We start from the raw sequence: 23,084 nt of genomic DNA, 5'->3' as shown, positions 1-23,084 counted from the left end.
ATGTTACAGACATGTTTTCCTGTCTGCAACCATACATTCATTAGCCTTTCAACCTGGTGTCCCCATGTTGGGCATGTCATTATAGGAGAACATTTTCAGTTTTATTTTTTAAGTAGCTAAAATAGTGTGTTGCGTTGTGAGCTTGTAGATCTTCTAGTTTCACTATTTTTTTTTAAAATGGGGCTTAAATTGTCCCTTTTTTCCACCCTCAGTTCTTTTTCCTAAAATGACGCCTCTGCTAATAGGCCTATAGGGTATGCAGTTTGACTGGTTGAAAGCTGATACGTCCCTCTCTTTGAGAGAATAGGCACAGGTCATTTCTGTGTTGGAATTACCTAAATCCAAGGTTACCAGTGGGGTAAACAATCCTATTCATGTCCTTTCATATATTAGAAAGGTCATGAATTCAGGATTTGTTTACATGTGCTTAGCTTTGTCAGTTTATATTTTGTTCTCCTTCCTGCTCCTCTCTTGCGTCCTGGCTCTTCCAAGTTCCACCAATAACACAGAGGGTCAACAGCAGACACAGCAAAACGTTCCCACGGTGGAAGTGACAGCAGAGGACGATGCGGTGGAGGAAGATGAGACAGAAGGAGAAGGTGCGTTTGTAAGGCTGAGCAATGTCAACAAAATAAAATATTACAATATATTTGACCAAATATCTCTATCGATGTTGTAATAATAAGATATTTTGACCTTTTGTTTTATGTTTATTTTTAATTAAAAACATAAAAACCCTAGAGAAAACGGGACCACCCGGTGCTCACAGGAGATATAAAAATGGTTAAAAGTTGTCAAACGTAAAAACGGAGGAAAAGCCTTTTTTAATACAAGAAAACTGCGAACATGTTTCGACCTCGGAAGGTCTTCATCAGGGCGAAATGAATATGACAGACAAACTCATTAAATTGTGCTAGAACACATGAGAACAGCTAGGCAATTAGACAATTAACAAGTGTCCAAATGCACATGGTGTGGGTACCTAGCAGTTAATAGATGGTAATTACATAGGCATAGGCACAACCAATCAAGTCTTGCTGATTGATTGCAATTTGGACACAATTCTCTAATTGCTTAGCTGTTCTCACGTGTTCTAGCACTAAACCCTAGTGATATCTAGTCTCATGTCACGATTTCAACATAATCCTATCCTTATCCACCTGTTTCCGTGGGAATTTACTGGGGCACAGGCCCTATGCACAGGCCTGGTGGGGGACATATCCGGCAGAGGCACTGCATATGTATAGCCTACAACCGGAACTGATGCCCACTCCCCTGGAAACTTGTGGATATTAAAATTGTCTAATGGTAGGACCACGTCATCATGCTCATGTCACTATGACTCAAATAAGGAGTTCCCAATGCAGCTACGCCCAACGCTACGTCTATGGAGTGTGTTGTCTAACCTCAATGTGTCGTCATGGCATCAGGCGCAAACAAATCAGTCAGCTCTATGTATGGGCACCGAAGGGGGCATGCCCATGTATGGGCATATACTGATGACATCAGCGATCTCTATATATGGGCACAAAAGGGACATGGACTGACGGATAAAGAGATCTCCATATATGGGCATATCGGTCGGATCGGCGGTCTGATGTAGGTGTGAGGGCCGCGTAGCGCCCCGAACTCTTGATGTGGGCCGTACCTCTAGTATCAGTATATTGCCCAGCCCTATTTTTTGAAAAAAAATGAAAAAGTGAAATGGAATGCTGACACATCATGTGTACATCAGTACATTCAGTGATATGGGGTACAACAGCGGAAGGGGTGAATTAGCAGAAGATATTGCTTTAACATTGTTGACCACAAGGGTTTTATCGAAAAAGATTTTATGTGTGACCTTTTTGGTTTGGTGGCCTGTAAACAAGTTGTCTAACTGCATCTGTGTGAAACAAAGGCCAACTGCAAAGTTATTTCACTAATTTGACACCAAATTTAGTTTGTGCTTTTAGCAGCTAACCAGGAAAATAAACATTGGATTTGGTCAATTAAATCAACGGTAATTTGGATTACTGAATGCTGTATGTCCTAAAGATTAAAAGATTAAAAGATTAAAAATTAAAACAAATTGGTGCTTAGCAGATAATTAACAGATACAGGAGTCCTTGGTTAACAAAGTGATATTTCCAGATATTTAATTATTCTTCAGATTTAGATTTTTCCCAACTCGAGTTCTTTTCTTTTCTGTCGGTTATTAAGAGTAACGTTATTGACTGGTATGTGTTGATTGGACAGAGGACTATGAGAGCTCCGCCCAACTCTTGAGGACAAAGAGTGATGCTGGGGTCCTGAGGCGTGGCCAGCGACGGTCGCCTAGCGACCAGAGGAGGATACGGCGACATCGCTTCTCCATCAATGGACACTTCTATAACCATAAGGTGATAGATACCACACAAACACACATACACACAACGACAAAACATGTGTTAGTGTATGACATATCTTTAATATCTATTAACTACTGTACCTACTGTATCCTTAAGACCTAACCCCTAACCTTCATCATTACATGCCTAGCCCTACGCATTTCACTTACACAAACTTTAATCTAGCGTTAATTCAAACCCTAACATGAAACACTAATCCTAATCTCCTTCAAAATTGAGTATTTGAAATAATGTCCTTTTTTCCCCAGGATTTCACTGAAGTTGTATATAACACTAACATATGTAAATGTCCCCCTCTCTCAGACAGCAGTGTTCACTCCTGCCTTCGGCTCTGTGACTAACGTTCGGATAAACAGCGACATGACCACACCTCAGGTGCTACGAGTCCTCCTCAACAAGTTCAAGATAGAGAACAGCCCGGATGACTTTGCCCTCTACCTTGTTCATACGAGTGGAGGTGAGTGTTTATTTTAGATAGCGTTTGTTAGAGTATTCTGGGTTCTTTTTTTTTACATCTGTTTATTGCAAGATACAAAATATACCACAAAACTTAAATTATATAGAAAAAGACAAAAACGAACCAAAATGAAAAAGACACAAAACATAACAAAACCAAACAATATACAAGAACATACGCCTGATGGCGATACCACATTCAGAGGGCTACACGAACAATATCGCAAGCAATGGCGTCACAAACATATTTGACAGTATAGAAAATGTACACTAGGGGGCAGCACAACACTATGCTCACTCACTTCAACTCATCAAGCAGATCAATGTGACCAGAGTTTCTGGAATAGGGGCTCTTTATTTGACAGGGTAAATCTAATTCTTTCCAGATGCAGCATACCTCCCAGCGCCTTTAGCCACATATTGATTGTTGGAGGATTCTCCGATTTCCAGGTTCTCATCCCGGTTCCACCACCCAAAAAAGTGTGGTTAATGGGGCAGGGGGGGAAGTCTCTCTTATAAGCTTTAGCCAGAAAATAAAATAGTTAGTTGCAACTCATGGCATTGAACGAATTGATGAGACAAAGTCCCTTCTATGGAGCACTTTCCACACATGGGAGAAGAATCTTTAAATATTTTGTGTAATTTAGTTGGGGGAAAAGTGCAATCAAAGTGCAATCTATGAACAATTTTAAATTGAATCAGAGAAAGCCAGACATTAATAGAGCTACGGTGTATATTAGACCACTGGCCTTGCGGTCCGGGCACCTAGGCTCATAAGTAGCCTTACAGCGCACCGTGTGGGTTTGAGTCCCGTTCCTGACGATCTTTGCTGCATGTCTCTCCCCCTGTTTCCTGTCCATCTCTTCTACTAACTATAAATAAAGGCAGAAAAAGAACCAAAACATACCTTTAAAAAAAACTTAAAGGGATATTTCACTTTCAAAACAACTTTTGGTCATTTTATCATCTACTCAGGCCTTTGTGAACCCCCCAGACAGTTTTTAAGTTGCTTGATTAATTATTTAGATATTTGATATTCATTTTATCAGACACGCCCCCTTCCTATACAAACCCATTATAACTTCAAACTCCATTTTAACCATGCTAGATTCATCAAAAACACCCATCCTTGGTTCTGGTGACTCACCCTGCCCTCCTAATGCGTGAGGGGGCCGTGTTTATCCGATTACTTTTTTCATTTATTTTATTTTAATTTTTTATTGTATTTAATTTTTTCAATTTTCCAAAACAAATATTAAAAATAAATGAAAAAATGTATTGAAAAAACACGGCCCCCTCACGCATTAGGAGGGCAGGGTGAGTCACCAGAACCAAGGACGGGTGTTTTTGATGAATCTAACATGGTTAAAATGGAGTTTGAAGTTACAATGGGTTTGTATAGGAAGGGGGCGTGTCTGATAAAATGAATATCAAATATCTTAATAATGAATCAAGCAACTTAAAAACTGTCTGGGGGGTTCACAAAGGCCTGAGTAGATGATAAAATGACCAAAAGTTTTTTTGAAAGTGAAATATCCCTTTAAGAGTACTCTGTTTAATCTTCATCTATAGAGTACCGAAGTCCTGACGTCACTTGTTCATCCCCTGGGTCACAGAAGTAATTTATCTATGGAGAATAACATTGGGTCAGTCATCTTAGAATTGTCTCATATAAGAATTGTGGTTAAAAAATAAACAAATTGTCCATACCCTAGGTGGGATTGGCGAAAGGGCCTACTCTGTGTGGAGTTTGCATGTTCTCCCCGTGTCTCCTAGGGTAGTTAATACCCTCACACAAAAACATGTAGTAATCCTGGTCACTATACTGCCTCCCCCTGGTCAGCCGGGGCGCCTGATGGAGGGGAAGGGAACTGGTTGGAATAACGTGTTCCTTCCACGCGCTACGTCCAACCAGGGAAACTCCCCCCTGTCAGGTGACAAGAAGGTCAGTTGGCTCTCATGCATTGAAGGAGGCATGAGCTCGGCCCTGGCCTCCCTAGGCTGGTGGGGGGAGTGTAGTGCCCAGGATCACTTAGCAAATTGGCACCGGGTGAAAAAAGGGTTACAAAATCGAGGGATAAAAATGATAAAAAATAAAAAATAAACAAGTTGTCAAGGCATCCTTGGCTCTGTATCGTTTACGATAGTCAGTCACTCATATTTGATACAGTCCGTTTCTGGTGAAAAGTATTAAATTGGTGGCGGTAACGTTACCTTTTTCTCCATAATGAGTCAAACCGCCGTGCTCATTTGTTTGCAGTGTTGGGTAACGTGCGTTAGTAACATAACGCCGTTACGTAATATATTACCGAATTGCAGTAACGGGTAATATAACGCATTACTACAAGGAGAAGCTGTAATATATTATTAAAATGACACTACGTTACTTTGTGCATTACCCACTAAAGTGAAGGTGTTTTTTTTTATCCACCCACAAAGCCGCAGCCTACAGCAAAATCCCTGTTAAAACTAAGCGGGCACCTCTTTCTACGGGCTATCATTGTCAACAAATCTCTGTGATTCTAATTTTACTATAATCAGCAGAAGGGAGAGTGTCAATTCCTTATGCCAATTGTGTTTATATAAGATGGTAGTCTATTTAATTTATTTAAAGAAGGCAAGTTAAGCATCGCACGATGCAATGTTCCAATTTACACACGTCAGTTTTATTCATCGATTACGCAGGAAATAATGAACTGCTACAAAAATATAAAATAATCTCTAATCAGTAACATGTAGGTGATATTTATGTCAAATGTGGTTTTATTGAAAGGCAATTAAAGTCCAGAGCTAAGTTAGAAGCCAAACATCGGGTGTGTGTGGTCAATGTAAAATCCCCACGGTGCGGCTGCAGAGTTTAGGTCAGACTCTGTCGGAACGTGAGCAGTGTTGCCAGATTGTGCGAGGAATAAGCAACTAGGTCTATGAAAACAAGGCCAAAAGAAGCGACTAAAATAGGCCACATGAGCACTTCAAACCTATATATATGTCTTCCATTAAACAATGTGCATATTTATATATGTTGGCTATTTGAAAATAGACGACCTACAAGCTCACAACCGTTCTACCATTATTTACAAGCAACTTCAGAAAAACAAGCCCAATGTGGCTTATAATAATCAGACCAGGCAACACTGCAGACAGGGAGATAGGAGAGCATAATATGCAATATAAGACAGGGAGATAGGAGAGCATAATATGCAATATAAGACAGGGAGATAGGAGAGCATAATATGTAATATAATATATTATATTGGATTGGGGATAAATGGCTGGCACAGTCTTCTCTTAAAGGTCAAATATAATGAGGATTTTTATTTAAAGAGTAGCCTATGGTATAAATATAATTGTATAGAGCTGAGTTCTTTGTAGACCAAATAAATGAGTCTTAACTCTAACTGTCTAGTCAATTTTTTAAACTCATGCCATGTCTATCTAAATGAGTATCGGCTGGGAATGTCAAAATGCTGTGTTAAGAGATTTTATTTGCCACTTTGACCACACATGGATGGAGTTTAGATCCCATAGGGACGGTTGTGTTACTTAAAATTGGCTAGTTGTTGGTTGTCAAACAATCTAAGTGGTACTATAGGTCAAGATGCATTTTGTTATGATGTGTTATTGGTTGACACAATGACACTACAGTAATATAACTGTTCACTGTTCAGAGAGGTCAAATTTTGAACAATTAAATGACCTTAACCATATTTCTATGTCCTTAATTTCATAGGCTCAACATTCTATGCTGCTCATGCAGTCCTTGTTCTGTGGACTTTAATTTAAAAAAAAAAGTATAGAAAGAGGCTTGTGTCTTGTCATGTCATTGTAGGCTACATTATAGAAGGTACCGGTATATGTCTATAAAGTAAAATTGATTCATTAATGTAATTCATAATCCTATCTTATAATTTAAATGCCTGCCCATCTGCCATCTCTGTCACAAAAATAATTTGTGGGCTAATAATAATAATACAAAATCTAGATTATTTAATTGTTCAAAAAGATTTTAAGTAACTAAAAAGTAATATGTAATATTAATATATTACTGTTGCTCAGACAGTAATATGTAACGAAATGTATTACTTTAAAATGAAGGTAATAAGTAATAGTAATATATTACTAAAATAAAGAAACTTGCCCAACACTGTTTATTTGTTTTTGGAACACAGTTCTTATATGACGCGATATTAAGCAAGTCTATGGGAAGTCAGACTGGGGAGAAAAACTGTGACCCAGGTAGAAAGCGTAAATTACATCAGACTGCGGTGCTCTATAGGCATGCTGATGTAGAGACAAAAGGGGAAACACACATTACCATGTAAGTAAGTGCTGCATATAATAATAATAATAATAATAATAATACTTTATTTGTGTAGAGCTTTTCGAAGCAACGTTGCAAAGTGCTTTACAGTACAAGATTTCTTTTTCCCCCCACTTATTTTTACCCTCAGGCAGGGCATTCCAAAGCTTTGATGCCTGGGCCTGAGTTTTAAGATGTACCAAGATGGCACTACCTGAAGATGTCATAGCCTGGTAAACCCTCCCTCCGGAAATCTCAATTCCATTTCATTTCAGGAGTGAGTCTGGCCTGATCCGCCTGTCTGCAATATTGGCTGTGCTGGAGTTGGGCGGGAGTAATACCGTTGACTGACAACCCCTTCAGCCAATGATAATTTTTCCCCTTCAGCCAATCAGCAGTTCACCAGTCTTAATGTGACGCGACGGGACTTTTGAGACAGCCATACCCAAAATGGGTTGCCTTTTTCGGGTACAATGGTGTCACTGCCCGCCCCTACCGGTTCTCTAATTTTTTTTTTTTAAATAGGCTTTGTCATGATTAATTGACCACATATATGAAGTTAAACAACTCAATTCTATCCAAACGATATCTTATAAGTAAATTCCGTGCCTCAAAATAGAAGTTAGAGAGCTTTTTGAAGTAAAAAAATAGCGGAGAAAACTGCCCACAGAAAAAGATGGCTGCCGTTCGTGTTTTGGGCTCACTCGAACTCGCCACCTGATTGGCCAACTGTCGCTGTCAATCACAGAACGATGTGCGACGACGCTGATAGGCGCGTCCGTTTGGCATACACAGCCAATATTGCAGAGAGGCGGTTCATGCCAGACTCACTCCAGGAATCAAATAGAAATTAGATTTCCGGAGGGAGGGTTTACCAGGCTAAAGATGTCAGGCTCATAGCTAACATATCTAAAATGTAAATAAATCTAGCTAACATATCTAAAATGGAAATAAATCAAAAATTCACAGTGTTGTTTCTTTGACAATCTTTTTGACAGATAATTAAGTACACAATGTCCTTAAATATATCTCTGCTGTCCAGCGCGAACCTGCTAACTCCAAAACGCTCACTGTTCAGGAAATATAAATATAAATTATAAGTTTTATTATTATTAATTATTATATTATAAAATATAAGTTTTTCAGGAAATGAAGAAAACCTTATATTTTTTAAAACCAAGCAATACTGCCTCATCAAAGTTGGTATAGTGACTTTATATATTGTCAGATACTTGCATGTGTTGATATTATCAACACTTTACCCAAATCCAGCTCAATTAAGACTTAAGTGGAATTAGGAGTTTCCGACGAACAGAAATCCATCTCAAGTGGAGTTAGGAGTCCGAACAGCTGACAATAGCTCTGCTGCTGAGGGAAGGGTAAAAATTCCCCAAAACAATGGATCTCAAAGCTCACAGTGCATCACAACGTGTGAATTAATGCCCTGATGCTTCATGACACTTATTATATAGGCCTACAATAATAAACAGTACTTTAAATATTACAATAACTTCTGCAAAGAGTCTGAGTTTCAGTAGAAGTAGCGCGACAGAAATGCTATGAACTCCTTTCTTCTTGTCACATTGCTCTCCTTATTAAACACTTCAGACGCTAATGTTATGAAAACAAGTAATTATATTTCTAAAATCTATGAAGTTTGATAAACAGGTACTGTACACTGCATAGTTTTAACAGATTACGGGGAGTTTGTTGACGTGATCCGCCTCCTCGCTCACTGCGCTGCGCGCTCTGCTCATGCTGTGAAAAGGCAGCACTGGAGAGGAGAGGGGGGGAGTTGTTTGTTTTTGACGGACAGTTTGAGGCTCCAATGGAGTTAAGGGTGTTCAAAAGCGTTGATTTATGAAAAAAAATAAAAAAAAGCTGAAAATGGAGTTAGCTGGTTTGTCCTGGACACAGACGATATGTTCATGTACAGTATATGTATTTTTGTCAATACAAGCATCAGTCAAAACCAGTGTACAGAAACAAGGATGGGTGTGATATGGTCATGTCTCTTTGAACTGGTTAACAGTCTATCTGCAGTTGCACAAGAGAAGGACACAGCTTTTTTACTGAGTTACAGTGGTGTAATGGTGACTAAATAAAAACATTGATGGCCTGTTCCAGAGGTCTGCAGATGATGTTTTCTTGTTTGTCATGTTCTGTTCATGTCCATATTTTAGAGCGTGTGAAGCTGAAGCGTAGTGACTATCCTCTGGTACTGAGAGTGATGCAAGGTCCGTGTGAGCAGGTCTGCAGGGTCTTCCTCATGGAACCAGACCTGGGAGAAGAAGTCACCTATGATGTAGGTATTTCCATGAAGGGCCAACTGACTTGACCCAGAGTGCACAGATATTAGGAAGCAAATTAGTTTGTGCGTTGTCATGACATTTCCCCTAACCTCCACCAGGTGGCACAATACATCAAATTTGAGATGCCTGTCCTGCAGAGTTTCGTTACCAAGTTGAAGGAGGAGGAGGATCGGGAGGTGCAGAAACTGAAGAGAAGGTACAGCTGCTGCTGAGTGCACTCCCTTGGCTGTCACGCTGGGCAAGACCTGGGCTGTTGGTTGTCTAGGAAGTGACAACCGGAAGTGGTTGAATTTGGCGGAGGTACCGCCCAAGGAAATGACGTTGATGCTTTACAAATCTGTTTACATTCTCTGTGAATGAAACGAGTGTTGTGATTGGTCGAAAAAGATAGTTTCCGGGGGAAACGCGTACGACGGAAGTCCTGCCCTATAGACACACTCTGCTTTAGGTCGTGACCAGGCTCTTCTCTTCGCAGATGAGTGAGGCTTGGAACGAGGCTACTTGACTGTGCAGTGGTGGAGGAAGTTCTCAGATTTTTTTTTAAAACAAGTAAAAAATACTCTCTAACCCTGTTACAAGAACAAATCCTGTATTCAAACTTGTACTTGAGTAGAAGCTCATCCAAATATGTTTAGAGTACCAAAGTAAAAATAGGGTCCATTTCACAATCATATTATTGGATTGTAATAATACATTCATGTGAAAATCACTTTAATATTGCACCTGGTAAAATGTATTACTTTATGTGCTGCTGGGTAGCTTGAAGGGCCACTTCACAGATTTCTTATTACCCAAATGACTTATTTAAGACAGCAGTAGCAGTGTTTTTTAACTTGATTTTAAATCCTGTGATATCACAGAATTGAATCTCAGTTCTTCAGTTCCAGTCAGACCAGCTCCATGCCCAGCCCAGAGGGTGTCTCCAAGTCAAAGTACACAAAATGTAGTTAAGCCTCTAGTACCAGCACCTCCACGGTGATGGGCTCCGTGACACTCACACAATAACTTTAGAAGATATGGAAACACCATCTAAGCATTCTAAGGGCACTAATATTTGCAGACATAATGCAATGACTATTTACTTAATACAGGTTAGAACAAATGCATAATGAACTAATGAGAGCCTGCTCAACGGCTGTTGTTTTTAAATGTGCTATATAAATAATGATGACTTGACTTGACTTGATGAAATACCAAACAAAAGCCAAACTCTTGTTTGGCTTTTGTTTGGTACCACACCCCTCTCTCTCCCCTGACATTTTAGTACAGCCTGACAGGGTGTGTGTGCGTGTGTACACTCCATAAACACATCCAAGAGAGAAAGACCTCAACAGTCAAAATGCATGCGTATGTTCTCAGTTCTCACCCCTGGCTAGGAGTGGCTTTGGAAGGGAGGAGCACAAGGTGTGCTGGTAGTTGGGAGTAATATACTGTGGAAAGTAATCCAGAGGAAGACATACTGTACTTCTACATTATTTCTTCCAGTCATAGGGTGTCAATATAAAATATGAATACTCTTTCCCTCTACAAATAATGCACTCAAATAAGTGAGTGACTGCAGCTTCTTTCATATGTGAAATGGTCATTTAACCTATAATACTTCATAATTCATCAGTTAATGTATGTTTTCTTGTATTTATCTAAATCATAACTAAAGTTGTCAAATAATTATAGTGCATCTTGTAGATCTATTAATTTCGGTGTGAGAAAATGCTCATCCAAGTATAACTCAAGCTTAAGAGGTCTGAATTTGTTGTCCAACTCACATAAGTTTCATCTTTGCCATCTCTCCATTTGTCTACATGTGTTTACAGGTATACTTCCCTGCGATGTATCATCGAGAAGGAGCTCCGCCGTCTTCCAGAGGCCACAACCTGTATGTAATCTGCTCCTTGGAGAGGATTCCTTCTTTTAATATCCTGACTCGGCTCACTACCCGCAAAACAAAAACATTTCAGAAGAGACCCACGTTCACCTCAAACCACCTACAAAGTGAGACTGACCAAGGATCACCTGATAAGGAAGCAATGTATGCATTCCAATGAACATTTCTTCTGTCTTTTGAATGTCTTTCTCCTCATGGGTCTTCTGTTATCCTCACCATTTAGCCATATACTTTTAAGATGAAGCCTGATGTATGCTTTGTCAGACAACCTTCTCACTTGATGAAAATAATTGAAAATCTATTATTCTTGTCGAGCTACACGGGTTGCATGTCAAAACATGAATTAGGCTTGATTATTGTCTGTCTCCACTGTACCCTGACGTAACAAGCACAACCACAAACTTTAGAATTGTTTGCATGTTATTAATAATAACCTCTTTAGCAATAATGGTACCATGATGACTAAGCTGAAATTCATTCCTGGCACTTTTCATATGGGTTTGTATGGAGCACTGGTTCTGACCCACTCTGTTTAATCACAGTCTTGTTTGGCTGTTTGTCTGCCTCTACAAACACAAACACATATGGTGTTTACATTCTTTCACTCTGAGCTCATTGCAGGGCTCCAGACTAACTTTTGAGTTGGTTGCACTAGTGCGCCTCACTTTTTCAAATAGGTGCACCAGTATATAATTTTGGTGCACCCCCACACACACACATGCATACATACAGACACATAGACTGACCTGCTAAATGTAAGGTGCACTAGTGCGACCAATGAAAATGGTTGCACTGGACAGATCTATGGGTGCATGGACTCTGGAGCCCTGCATTGATATGCTCCTGAGCAGTCCTGACTTAAAGCACAGCACCTCTAGCCTGACAGTCATTCCTGCATTTCGTTTCGTTTCAGTCCATTATTGAATCGCCAGAATTATTTTTTATATGGGCGTGGCTAGCGATTCAGGGACTGGAACCAGGCTACAGTACCTCTTAATACAAAATGTGATGACCGACGACCTATACCATACTTATTGCACGCCATCCATGCAGTATCATTTGGTGTTGGTGAAGTGCCTGTCTCTCAGCATTGTCCCAGGCAAAAACTATGATAAAAAAATATTGTGAAGCTATTTTTGTGTTAAAAAGAAATACAATGGGAATTATCAGGGAAGTAGCTAGATGGCCATGTTTTACGTCAGTGTGGTTTTAACCCTGGACCAAGAATGTGGAGGTGGAAACCTTACAGATTGGCCATGGCATATCGGCACATTCCACCGTGGGATGGTTTTGATAGGATGATTTAGGCTTCTTGCACTACAGCAAAAAGAACAACTTACATTTAAAGAAAATATTCTTATGACATATTCTTATCGTTGGCTTCACATCAGACAGGCTTCCATCTTTACATACGTGGTCGTTGGAAAACTTGTTTGCTCCTGCAGTTAAAGGAATTGAATGGAGTGTACAGCCTAGACATTTTGTTGACGGATACATTTAACGCAGTGTTCATGGAAGGCTGTGTGGAGTGACTGACTGAAGATATGAGCATTTGTTGTTCCTGTCAATTCCTTCATACTTAAGCCTGATCTATACCTTGGTGTGAGCTGGTGTCGCGAGTCGGAAATAGCTGCTCTTACAAGCGTTTTGAGCTTGTAGAACGGCTATTTTTTGCACATGCTACACCGTGCATAACGAAGTATAAGTCAAGCCTTAGATAGTAACAATTGTGTCTGTGCTCAGATGTCTTTCCTATGGAACTTTAACAGCAATTCTGGATTTGAGTTCAAGTCTAATAGAGAATGAAGCACAAAGCAGATAGAGGGTTGTCCCAAAAGATTGTGAATTATGTTGATGAATGATCAATCATTATTACAATGATGGAATGTTGCGTGTAAGTGAGTGAGCGAGCGAGCATTTCAGGAGAGTATGTCTGTCTCTGTACAATTTCATGTGTCTGTCCAGTAGACATGCATAAATGATAATACTGTGTAGTATATTCAGAAATGGCACAGCAGTTGAGGAGTGTTCATGAAGTCGAATGTGTGTATTCTTTGAGCGAGCATGCTTATGTATTTCCTGAAGAGTTTTTGTATCTTTTAATTCACAAAAAAAACGATCTTGAATGAATCTTTGTCTCTCTTGATGTCAATAACACGAAGGCAATTTTTTGAAAATGTAGCTTTTTTATGATGATTATAATTTAATAAAAATGTATCATCAGAAAAGCTGTTTAGTTTTTTAAGCTTTTCCCGAGCATCTGAGCCATTGGGTTAAGACCGCAATACCACTGTTATGTAATAGCACTTTATCTTTGTTGTTTCATTTGAAATGATATAATACCACAGCGTATGTAGATGGATGGATATATTACCAGACAATGATAATACAATAGTGGGAAAAAAATCGAATTAGTCACAGCTTTGTGATAAGATTTGATTATTGTCTTTTACGCACTTGAGTGGGCAAGGGTTCTAATAATACATCCAATTAGAAGCTGACCAAGAATAGATACACACAGAGCTGTTTATGTTTCTTGTGGGTGGGACACTGGCTTACAGAAAGGATGACCATTACCGTTGTCATTGCCCAGCCAATGAGGCAAGCTGAGATGGAGTGATCCCCTACCTGAATGAGATGGTGTGGAGGTTAATAGGCTGTCCCTGAAACAACTTTCTTCAGACTGTCAGATGAACCAGTGCTGCTCACACGCTGTCCACTTGACTCGGCCCTGGTGAAAAACCAAGAACATCACAATCATCCGGATTACACTTCTGTTATCTCTACCAGTCCAATCAACAGGTAAAATGTTTTTAAATTGATATGGATGATGTTTGCAGATGAGTAGGGCTGTCATGATCATGAACTTTTACATGACGATTAATTGTCTTACAAATAATTGCGATTAACGCTTTATGGGGGTCATTGATCATTGGAAAATATGAATAAAATTACATTTGTTTGCCTTTTTAAGCTTTGTAAACCAAAGATATGACAAATAACTTAAATATATAAATAATGATATATATAATATTTCAAGAAATAGTGGAAATATTTGAAAAGGCATGAATATTTTTCAACATGGAAACTATGACGCTCATGCAAAATAATGCGATTATCTCAAGTAATTGTGATTAGGCGATTATGTAATACGGTAATTGTAACTGTCATACAGATAAAGCAGTTTTAATTTTTATGGTACTGTACTTCTCCATGTCACATAAATTATTCCGTATTTCTATGAGAATTGCCATATCAAGAAGTTATTGATTGTATAACTCACACTTGTCGTGTGTGTATGGATGTATTATACAGTGTGTATACAGTATATAGCTCTTGTTTTCATGTAATGTCCTTTTAGATACTGTTGGCATTCACTTTGTCTATTGCTGAGCTGAATAGAACCCCATCCCCTTACAGTACAATTCTCAGTGTTTATTTAACTGTGTAAAAGTTATTATCTTTTTAATATATATTACTTTTCAGTTAAATTAACATTGAGTATTATACTTAGTAGAAACCAGACAACTTATTGATGGTGTGGAGACAGACGGACAGTTCCGGTGTTCCAATTTCCATTAATTAATTTTTTTAAAAGGGTTATTTCTCTGATTGAGTCTGAACAACAGTCTATAATCTCTATAGTCCCATGGGATTACGGCCAAGTGTCCCGGTATAATTATAGCTCGAGGCGCCTTGTAAGAGGTCATGGATTACAATGTGTACACAGTGCAATGATGACTGTGGAGATGATGTCACACCACTTGTTGTTGATGTGTACAGTAATTCATCTGTCATGACAATTGGCACACATTTTCTTTTAGAACAGAGATAGACCGATTTGATCTGGCTTTCCACATAGGGAAAGGAAAGGAAAATATGTCATGATGACAACTTTTGTTCTGAGCATCAGAACATTTTGTTGTCCATAATCTTTGGTCCAAATGGCGCTTGGTGGTTTATTATTATGTACACATTCATCTTATTCATATGAATTTGTTTGCGACGGTATGTAATGTACATCCAGCAGCACTGTGCTCTCCACTGCAGCATACCAGTCCACAGTTCCAGAACCAGATTAACCCAGTGCAAATCCCAATTATGAGCCTTGGAGATTATGAAAGCTACAGTATCTGATCCTGTGACAGCCATTGGGTCAGATTGTATTGTCGAAGTGGTGGCACTTGCGTAAGACGTGTGTCTCATAAAGATGGATTAGGTGTAACACAGTGTGCTGCTTTACGCTCACTTTGCAAGCAGAGTAAAAATACCACATAATCGGCCATACAGGGCTAAATCCGTGAAGAGAACATCCCAGTCAGTTTGTTTTTCTGTGCACTTTATGTGCCCCTAACCACAGGGGAGACCCAGTACTGTAATCCCCCATAGGGGGATTACATAATTCTATGACCGATACCTTTCACAGAATAGTGACATTGAATCGATTGATTGATGGAATACTTTATTGACAGTAATTTAAACAGCACAAGGTACAGTCAGACATTTGAGCTAAAAGGATAACATAAAAAAGTCCTGGGGACTTGTTTCCATTGTGGTATTCAATTCATCAACATTTCAAGGTTCAAGGTTCAAGGTTCAAGTTTTATTAATGTCCCAGAAGGGCAATTGGGTTTACAGCCAGAGTAGTGGTTTAAAACATACAGACAGTACAGGACAACAGCAGACATGAAACACCATAGCATAAAAACATAGATCCGGGCGCATCTAGTGCAATCATCATTGTCATCACAGTAAAGTGCAAGAGATAAAGAGATAAAGTGCTTGTTTTCATCACCATCATTATCATCATCACAATGTTCATCACAAATTTCAGAGCATACTTGCCATCATTGGTCATAAATGGATACCACCACGAGCTAGCTCGTGTTCAGGAGGCCCGTAACCCCATACACGGAGATGACTAACTTCAACAATTCATCCCGACATCAGGTTTAAACAATAACCCCAATACCAAGTAGAAAAAGACAAAAAAAACTGTCGGCAGTGAATGCCATCACCGTCCTCCCTTTTCAGGCCTGTTTTGAAGGAAGCCAGTGATCCTCATTTTTTAAGGGACGGTGTCAGGGCACTTTGATTCCACAAAATGTGACATGTAAGTTCTGTATCCCTAAAACATACAGAGAGCAGCAGACAACTCTCCAGTGGGTCTTAAGATTTTGAGCAGCTCCTTACAGCTTTGCTACTCTTTTGTCCTTACAGGGGAATAAATCATGAAGAAACTGTTGCTCACAGTGATGACATGCCTGCTGCTCCTTGCCACTCACTTTCCCGCCTCTGAGGCAGGGCGTGGGGGATTCAGGGGTGGTGGATTCGGCCGTGGAGGTGGCAGCCGCGGCGGCGGCGGTGGTTGGTTTGGTGGTGGTGGTGGAAGCAGAAGCAGCTACAGGCCTGTCCAGCCTGTCCAGCGCAGCGGTGCCAGCGCGGGGAGTGTAGCTGGGGCAGCTGCAGCAGGAGCCATAGGGGGAACATTGATTGGTTCTGCTCTGAGTCGTCCCGGCTACGGTGGCGGAATGGGAATGGGAGGAGGATACGGTGGCGGCTATGGAGGATACGGTGGCGGCTACGGAGGATACGGTGGCGGCTATGGCTCACGCTATGGTGGTGGTGGTGGCTATGGCGCCAGGCCTGGTTACGAGTCAGAGGGGTCTGGAGACACGGAATATTACAGGGGCGCATCGAGCGGTCCCATTTATAACAGCATCGTCGTCATCATTGGTTCCATCATGTCTGTCCTGATGGGCCACTGGATGGCAATCATGTAGGGGCACAGGCAGGCTCCCAGAGACAAGCACCCCCAGATTGTGAACACAGCTGCACCCTGGCCAGTAACCAATGATTTGGTGAGGTTAAACGGGCTCAACTTTGGTCTAAAAGTATACATAGAAATGTGATCAAAAGAGATTCCCTGACTCAAAGTGATGCTTACTTAAATGCCACAAGATCCACTGAATGAGAATCATGAGGAGAGGAAGCGGAATGTAGCGCGTCTTACAGAACATCAATGTGACCCTGTTCCCCTGTTCTCATGTGTAGCACAGATAAGATGCTCTGTAGATCTGTCTGAGCAATGTTGACTTTAAAGGTAGGGTAAGTGATATTTTTTTGTTAAATAGCTCTACATTCTTATAGTACTCATTGTTAAAGTTAAGTAAGTACATTTTATTTTTCGAGCACCTTTCACAGACGATGATGGTCACAAAGTGCTTAAACATAAAAGTTTAAAACATAAAAACATGGCAATATAAAACAAATTAATAAAATAAGCAGTGAAACATCTATTAAAGGACATCGGGACAGGATAGGACACAAAAAAGCTGCGGGCAAATAAAATTAAGAAAACACCTGTCTAAACAGGTGTTTGTTCAGTAACGGGGAGACTCCCGTTACTCTCCAGCTCAGCATTTTCAGGTTGGGATACCAATTGTATCCAATCAGGAGAGAGAACTCACATAGGATACAAAGAAGTGAAATGCAAATTGGCAACCCACCTGAAAATGTATTTTCTATTTACTAAAGTGCTGGAGAGACCACTCTATACCAATGATTATTATCAGAATATAGTGCTTCAACAAATGTTTTATTTTCACCAAAAATATCACTTAGCCTACCTTTAATCCTCTGGCATCTGGCATTTTGTTTTATAATGCAATTTTGGGCCATGGGGTGGACTGGCCGACTACTTGAGGAATAACTGTTTACACTTTAATACTAATATTTACAGTGTATATGTTCCCTTTTGAGACTTGTTTATTAGTCATGTCATTTTTACATTTTTGATGCCACTGGTGGTACTGCTGAGGTGATGATGAGGTAAAAGAAGATGTCATACACACACACATGAATAAACTTATTAGAATTATACAGTAAATGCACTACTTCTCAGAAGCAAGTACTAGATTAAAAGCAGACAGTTTTTGTGGTATGTTTCATCTAAACATTCAATATCATATAGGGATACATTGTGATGTCACTATGATATAGCTATATGAAAGTATGAACAACCAGTGAATGTCAGGTTTGATACATTGCAAGTTGCTTTATGCGTATGCATATGTGTATGCGTCCTACAACATTGTTATAAATAAAATCAAATAAAAACATTTTAAAAACAGTTGTTTTCGCTTCATGAAGTTTTTCCAGGAAACATTATATTGCCCAGTTTTTTTTTGCAATTGTCACAATCTCTCTCTCTCCAGCCACATCTCTCTCTTTCTCCAGACACATTTCCTTCAACTACCCAGACTTGCTATTCTCCACTCATCCACCAGATCTCCTCAGACTTTCCCTCCTTTCCTCACTACCTATCTTTGCACACCAATACTACTTTTCTCACCCACCCTGCAGTCACCTGAGTTTCCCACACCTGAGCTTCCCCAATGCTTCAATGTTTATACCAGCTAATTTCCTCTGTTCACTGCCAGATTGTTTAAGTAATGTTACTTAAAGGGGAAGACCACTCATTTTCAACATTGAACTATGTCTTTAATACACCTTAGAGCTGTTGTGTGGAAATAAGAAAAAAGTCCCCTCCCCCTTCTGTGTTGCCTAGAAAAGGATAATTGATTGAGGTCATGTGATCAGTGACATACGTAGGGTGTACTTTTGGCTCCGCCCCCTCAGCCAAAAGTACACCTTGCGTATGTCACTGATCACATGACTGGCTTGTGTATTGTATTGGCAGATCGACAAGCTCAAAACACAACGTCGTGTTGTGAGCTTGTCGATCAGCTATTTTCAGCGAAAGCTTTCCCCACAATAACAGAAAACAGAAGTATAGAGCCCTGAGGGACTCTGTTCAACCATATGGGGGTTAAGTGGATAATCATGGCATACAGTTATAATACAGTTATTACAGGCAAAGTTCTCCAGGGGTAAAGTGACCAAGGATAATGTTGATGTTGCATACATATGTATAATTTCTATACCAACTTATCTCAGATTGTGAGCACATGTATTAGTAAAAGCCTTCCCCTTAAGGATCACATGACTGTATGTGCCAATGCCTCTTTGCTGTGAGCTGTATTATTAATAAGACTGAGAGATGGGGGGGGGGGGGCTGTGGTGGAAAAAGTACAATTTTTTTTTTGTAAAAGTATCAGTACCACAATGTAGAAATATATATATGGGGCTGAAGGTCCAAATAATTGTAATGTTGTAAAAGTACAACATTTGCCTCTGAGATGTAGTGGAGTAGGAATAAAAGTAATGAAAATTGGAAATACTCCAATGAAGTACAAACATAGTGCAATACCTGAGTAAATGTACTTTGTTTACTTTCCACCTCTGAGTAAAAGTATCAATAGCACAATATAGAAATGCTCTTTTACAAATAAGTTGGCATCAAAATATACTTGAAGTTTTGGGCAGTGGTGGCCTAAAGGTTAGAGGAGCGCCCTCGTTGCCGGAAGGTTGCTGGTTCGAATCCCCGGACCGGCAGGAAAAATCTGGGTGGGGAAGTGAATGTTCACCACTTCCCCAACACCACTGAAGTGCCCTTGAGCAAGGCACTGAACCCCAACTGCTCCAGTGGAGCTGCTTAGTGGCCAACAGCATAAGACTGTGGTTGTACTAGTCAGCTCCCAGGTTTTAATGTGTCTGTCTGTCTGTGTGTTTCTATGTGCAGGGCGTTGCTGAAAATGAGCACTTGTGCTCAGCTACTACCCTGGGTAAATAAAGAAGGAAAAAAAAAAGGAAAAGTACAAATTGTTGTCCCTTTACAAATAAAAATAAAATAAAATGTATAAAAATCGATTGCAGATCTACACGCTCACAACGCTACCCATTGTGAGCTTGTAGATCGTCTATTTTCAAATGGCCAAAGTATATATGGGACTGAAGGTTCAAATATTGTAAAAGCAGACCTGCCAACCCTTCTGTTCTCACCAGGAGACTCCTGTTATTTGACCCCATTTGGGCAAGGTGTGAGTGGTGTCTCTCTCTCTCTCTCTCTCTCTCTCTCTCTCTCTCTCTCTCTCTCTCTCTCTCTCTCTCTCTCTCTCTCTCTCTCTCTCTCTCTCTCTCTCTCTCTCTCTCTCTCTCACTCACTCACTCACTCACTCACTCACTCACTCTCTCACTCTTTGATTTTGGCACACACCCCAAAAAAAACTCTTTCTGAGAGAATGGGAATGTTACTCTTTTACTGTCGCTTTATGTCTGGATAAACTCCAGTCCAATGCAATTTTAAAGAGATAGTCATTTTTAAGTAATTAGTGGTTATTATTAAATATGGCTCTTTTATTGCTACTTTTAACTTTTTAATGGATCCTATGTAAGTAAAACCTGATAAAAGTGTCAAACTCCCAAAATCCACCAGAATATTGGAAATTACATCTACTCTGTTAAAAAAATCACACCCAGTGTGAAGTGGGCGGTGTCTTGCTAGCTAATCACAATACTGAATGGAGTTAACCAATCATGTACAAAAAATAAATACATTTATTGAAACACTCTTTATGAAAGTCATATTCCGATGTACGGTTAAAAAAAAATGTTAAAAAAAATAAAAAAATATATATAATTGTTTGTATATATACATATATACATACTAAATTATTTTTAGGATCAGTTTATTTAAAAAAAACTTTTGTTATTTCCTCTTCATTTTCTTCTCTTAAATAATTATCTTTGGTTATGTTTTGCAAGACATATTCAATCTTCAAATTATTTTCTCTTAAAATGCAAGTGATATTTTCTTCCCAACGCATGTCCGCACAGCTGACAGTGAAGAAGAAGTGGAATGGACCAAGGTTGTCCAATCTTGCCATCATTTCATGTTTACCTTTTTTGTGGTAACTTGGAGTATTAGAGATATTGTCAAACACAGAAAAAGCATTTTCAAGGTGGTATATAGTTTCTCCTGCTGTTGATGTGGACTTTTTTCCTCTCATGAATGAAACATTAATATTTCTTTGAAGCTGTTTCTTTTCAATATAGGCCAGTGCTGCAAAAAGGTAGCTGGGATCATCTCTGAATCTTGAATCTATGTTTCTCAGTCTTTGAATGAAATAGTATTGATCAGTGAGGTTGGCTTGTCTTGGATGGTGTAGGTTGAATTTTCCATCAGGATGCTTCATTGGAAAAGCCATGGAATCCCAATCTTTACAGTGAAGGATATTTTCTGGAATTTTTCCTTCACCAGGTGCAAATGTAATTACATGAGATCCTATATGTTTTTTTTCATCATGAAATGCTTCTGGGAATCTTGGCGGTGCACAAACTGATTGGTCATAATCAATTTGAAACTTTCTGATTGGGTCATTCTGCCTGTATTCTGCTTCCTCTTTTTCATCTTCATTTTCTACATTATTAGTGTCTGTTGTAATGTCATCAACAATAACATCAGCAATTTCATCTTCATTTACATAGAGCAGTTGTGAACCTGTTGGATCTGTATGTTTACACCCTTGTTTAAAGGTGAATGGATCTGTGTAGAATTGATAGTGAGGATTTCCACTGTCTTTTAGAAATTGCATTGCTTGGAATAGCTGCTCAGGATTTATAGTTGTGTAGTGAACATAATTTTTGTATATCTTTTTACGTTTCAGCTTAACATCAATGGTAGTTATTCCTGCCTGAGATGGAGTTCTGGGAAGAGTGTGCAGAGTGTTCATTACATCAATGTCTTCTATGGGAATATTAATAAGTCTGTCTCGTGTAGCTGGCATTAATGAAGTGGGAAGTCTAAATATCTTTTGAAACAAAATCTTTTTGGCAATAAGATTGTTTACTAATTCTGTCAGCTGCAGATCTTTGGGTACAGAGGTCACTTTCAGACCATTAGCAGCAGACATAGGTGGCATTTCTCCCTTTGTAAGATATCTCTTACAGGTGTCACAAAGATACCAGTTTAAATTAAAATCAATGTAAACACTGAACTTTTGATTGTTCAATTTGCTTTCAAATTTTTCTTCAAATAATCTCTCATTTTTGTCATTGCATGCTTTCTCAATAGTGTTCCGGACATTGTCATCAATGATGGAAACTCCTTTGTCAAACATCATTTGTTCACAACAGCAGCATGGAAATATTGGGCCATATTTGACAGTGGTTTTGAAGTTTTTTAGCCTCTTCTTTGGCCAGATCTGTGCTTTGCCACAATTCTGTCTTTGAGCTCTTCTGGAATACCCTTTGATCTTATCATTTTAATTTTATCCTTTTCCTCTTTTCCCATTTCAAACATAGCGATTTTTGGGTTCTTCTTTACGTTTCCCACCAAGGCTCGTCTCTTCCATTTACGGATTATGTTGGTAACTGTGTTCTTAGAAATCTTAAGTTTACCTGAAATTCTTTTGTAACCTTGGCCAGATCTGTGCTTTGTCACAATTCTGTCTTTAACCTTTTCTGATATATGCTTTGATCTGAAAGGGCCAGTTCTAGGAAGACTTTCTATTTTCTTCTCAATATCGGTTTTGCCTTTTCTCATTTCAGCCATAGTGATCTTTGAGTTCTTTTTTACTGTTCTCACGAAATGGACAGCATCTAAGTTAAATATACTAGTGTCACATCAAAGTGGTTTTAGATTAATTTCATCATATGTCTCACTAGCCAATCACAGCATGTGGAATTGGAGCACTATGTCACTGTTGTTATTTAACAGTGGTCATCACGGTGATGGAAGCTCACTTAAAAGAATAATGTGTTTTTTTTAATACCCTTTCCACCCACAATGTGTGATTCACTTTAAAAAAATCACACTCAGTGTGAGTAAGCGGTGCCTA

General features: G+C 39.3%; 2 protein-coding genes across 3 annotated transcripts in view; both read left to right on the top strand.

Moving 5' to 3' along the window:
• rassf2b (Ras association domain family member 2b) overlaps positions 1-13,560 on the top strand; it is a 19,790-nt gene extending 6,230 nt beyond the window's left edge. Inside the window, exons 6-11 of one of the 2 annotated variants that reach the window (XM_080434474.1) lie at positions 493-593; positions 2,239-2,381; positions 2,694-2,847; positions 9,330-9,451; positions 9,557-9,654; positions 11,273-13,560. In XM_080434474.1, the coding sequence (XP_080290600.1) occupies positions 493-593; positions 2,239-2,381; positions 2,694-2,847; positions 9,330-9,451; positions 9,557-9,654; positions 11,273-11,342 (688 nt within the window). In that variant the 3' untranslated portion in view covers positions 11,343-13,560. Of the gene's footprint in view, positions 1-492; positions 600-2,238; positions 2,382-2,693; positions 2,848-9,329; positions 9,452-9,556; positions 9,655-11,272 lie in introns of both variants that reach the window. The other variant, XM_080434473.1, reaches the window with a different exon arrangement.
• A 301-nt stretch (positions 13,561-13,861) lies between these two features.
• On the top strand, positions 13,862-18,167 carry sprn2 (shadow of prion protein 2). Its single transcript, XM_080433377.1, has 2 exons — positions 13,862-14,145; positions 16,564-18,167. The coding sequence occupies exon 2, from the start codon at positions 16,575-16,577 to the stop codon at positions 17,124-17,126; it is 552 nt and encodes a 183-aa protein (XP_080289503.1). The 5' UTR covers positions 13,862-14,145; positions 16,564-16,574; the 3' UTR covers positions 17,127-18,167.
• Positions 18,168-23,084: the final 4,917 nt, after the last annotated feature.

This window comes from Gymnoscopelus braueri, assembly GCF_963280865.1.
Source record: "Gymnoscopelus braueri genome assembly, chromosome: 7".
Classification (NCBI taxonomy): domain Eukaryota; kingdom Metazoa; phylum Chordata; class Actinopteri; order Myctophiformes; family Myctophidae; genus Gymnoscopelus; species Gymnoscopelus braueri.
The sequence above is the reverse complement of the archived record's forward strand: the minus strand, read 5'-3'. Positions and strand labels throughout refer to the sequence as shown.

Excerpts from the sequence above, each read along its gene's own strand:
- sprn2 (XM_080433377.1), top strand. The coding sequence starts at position 16,575 with ATGAAGAAACTGTTGCTCACAGTGATGACATGCCTGCTGCTCCTTGCC.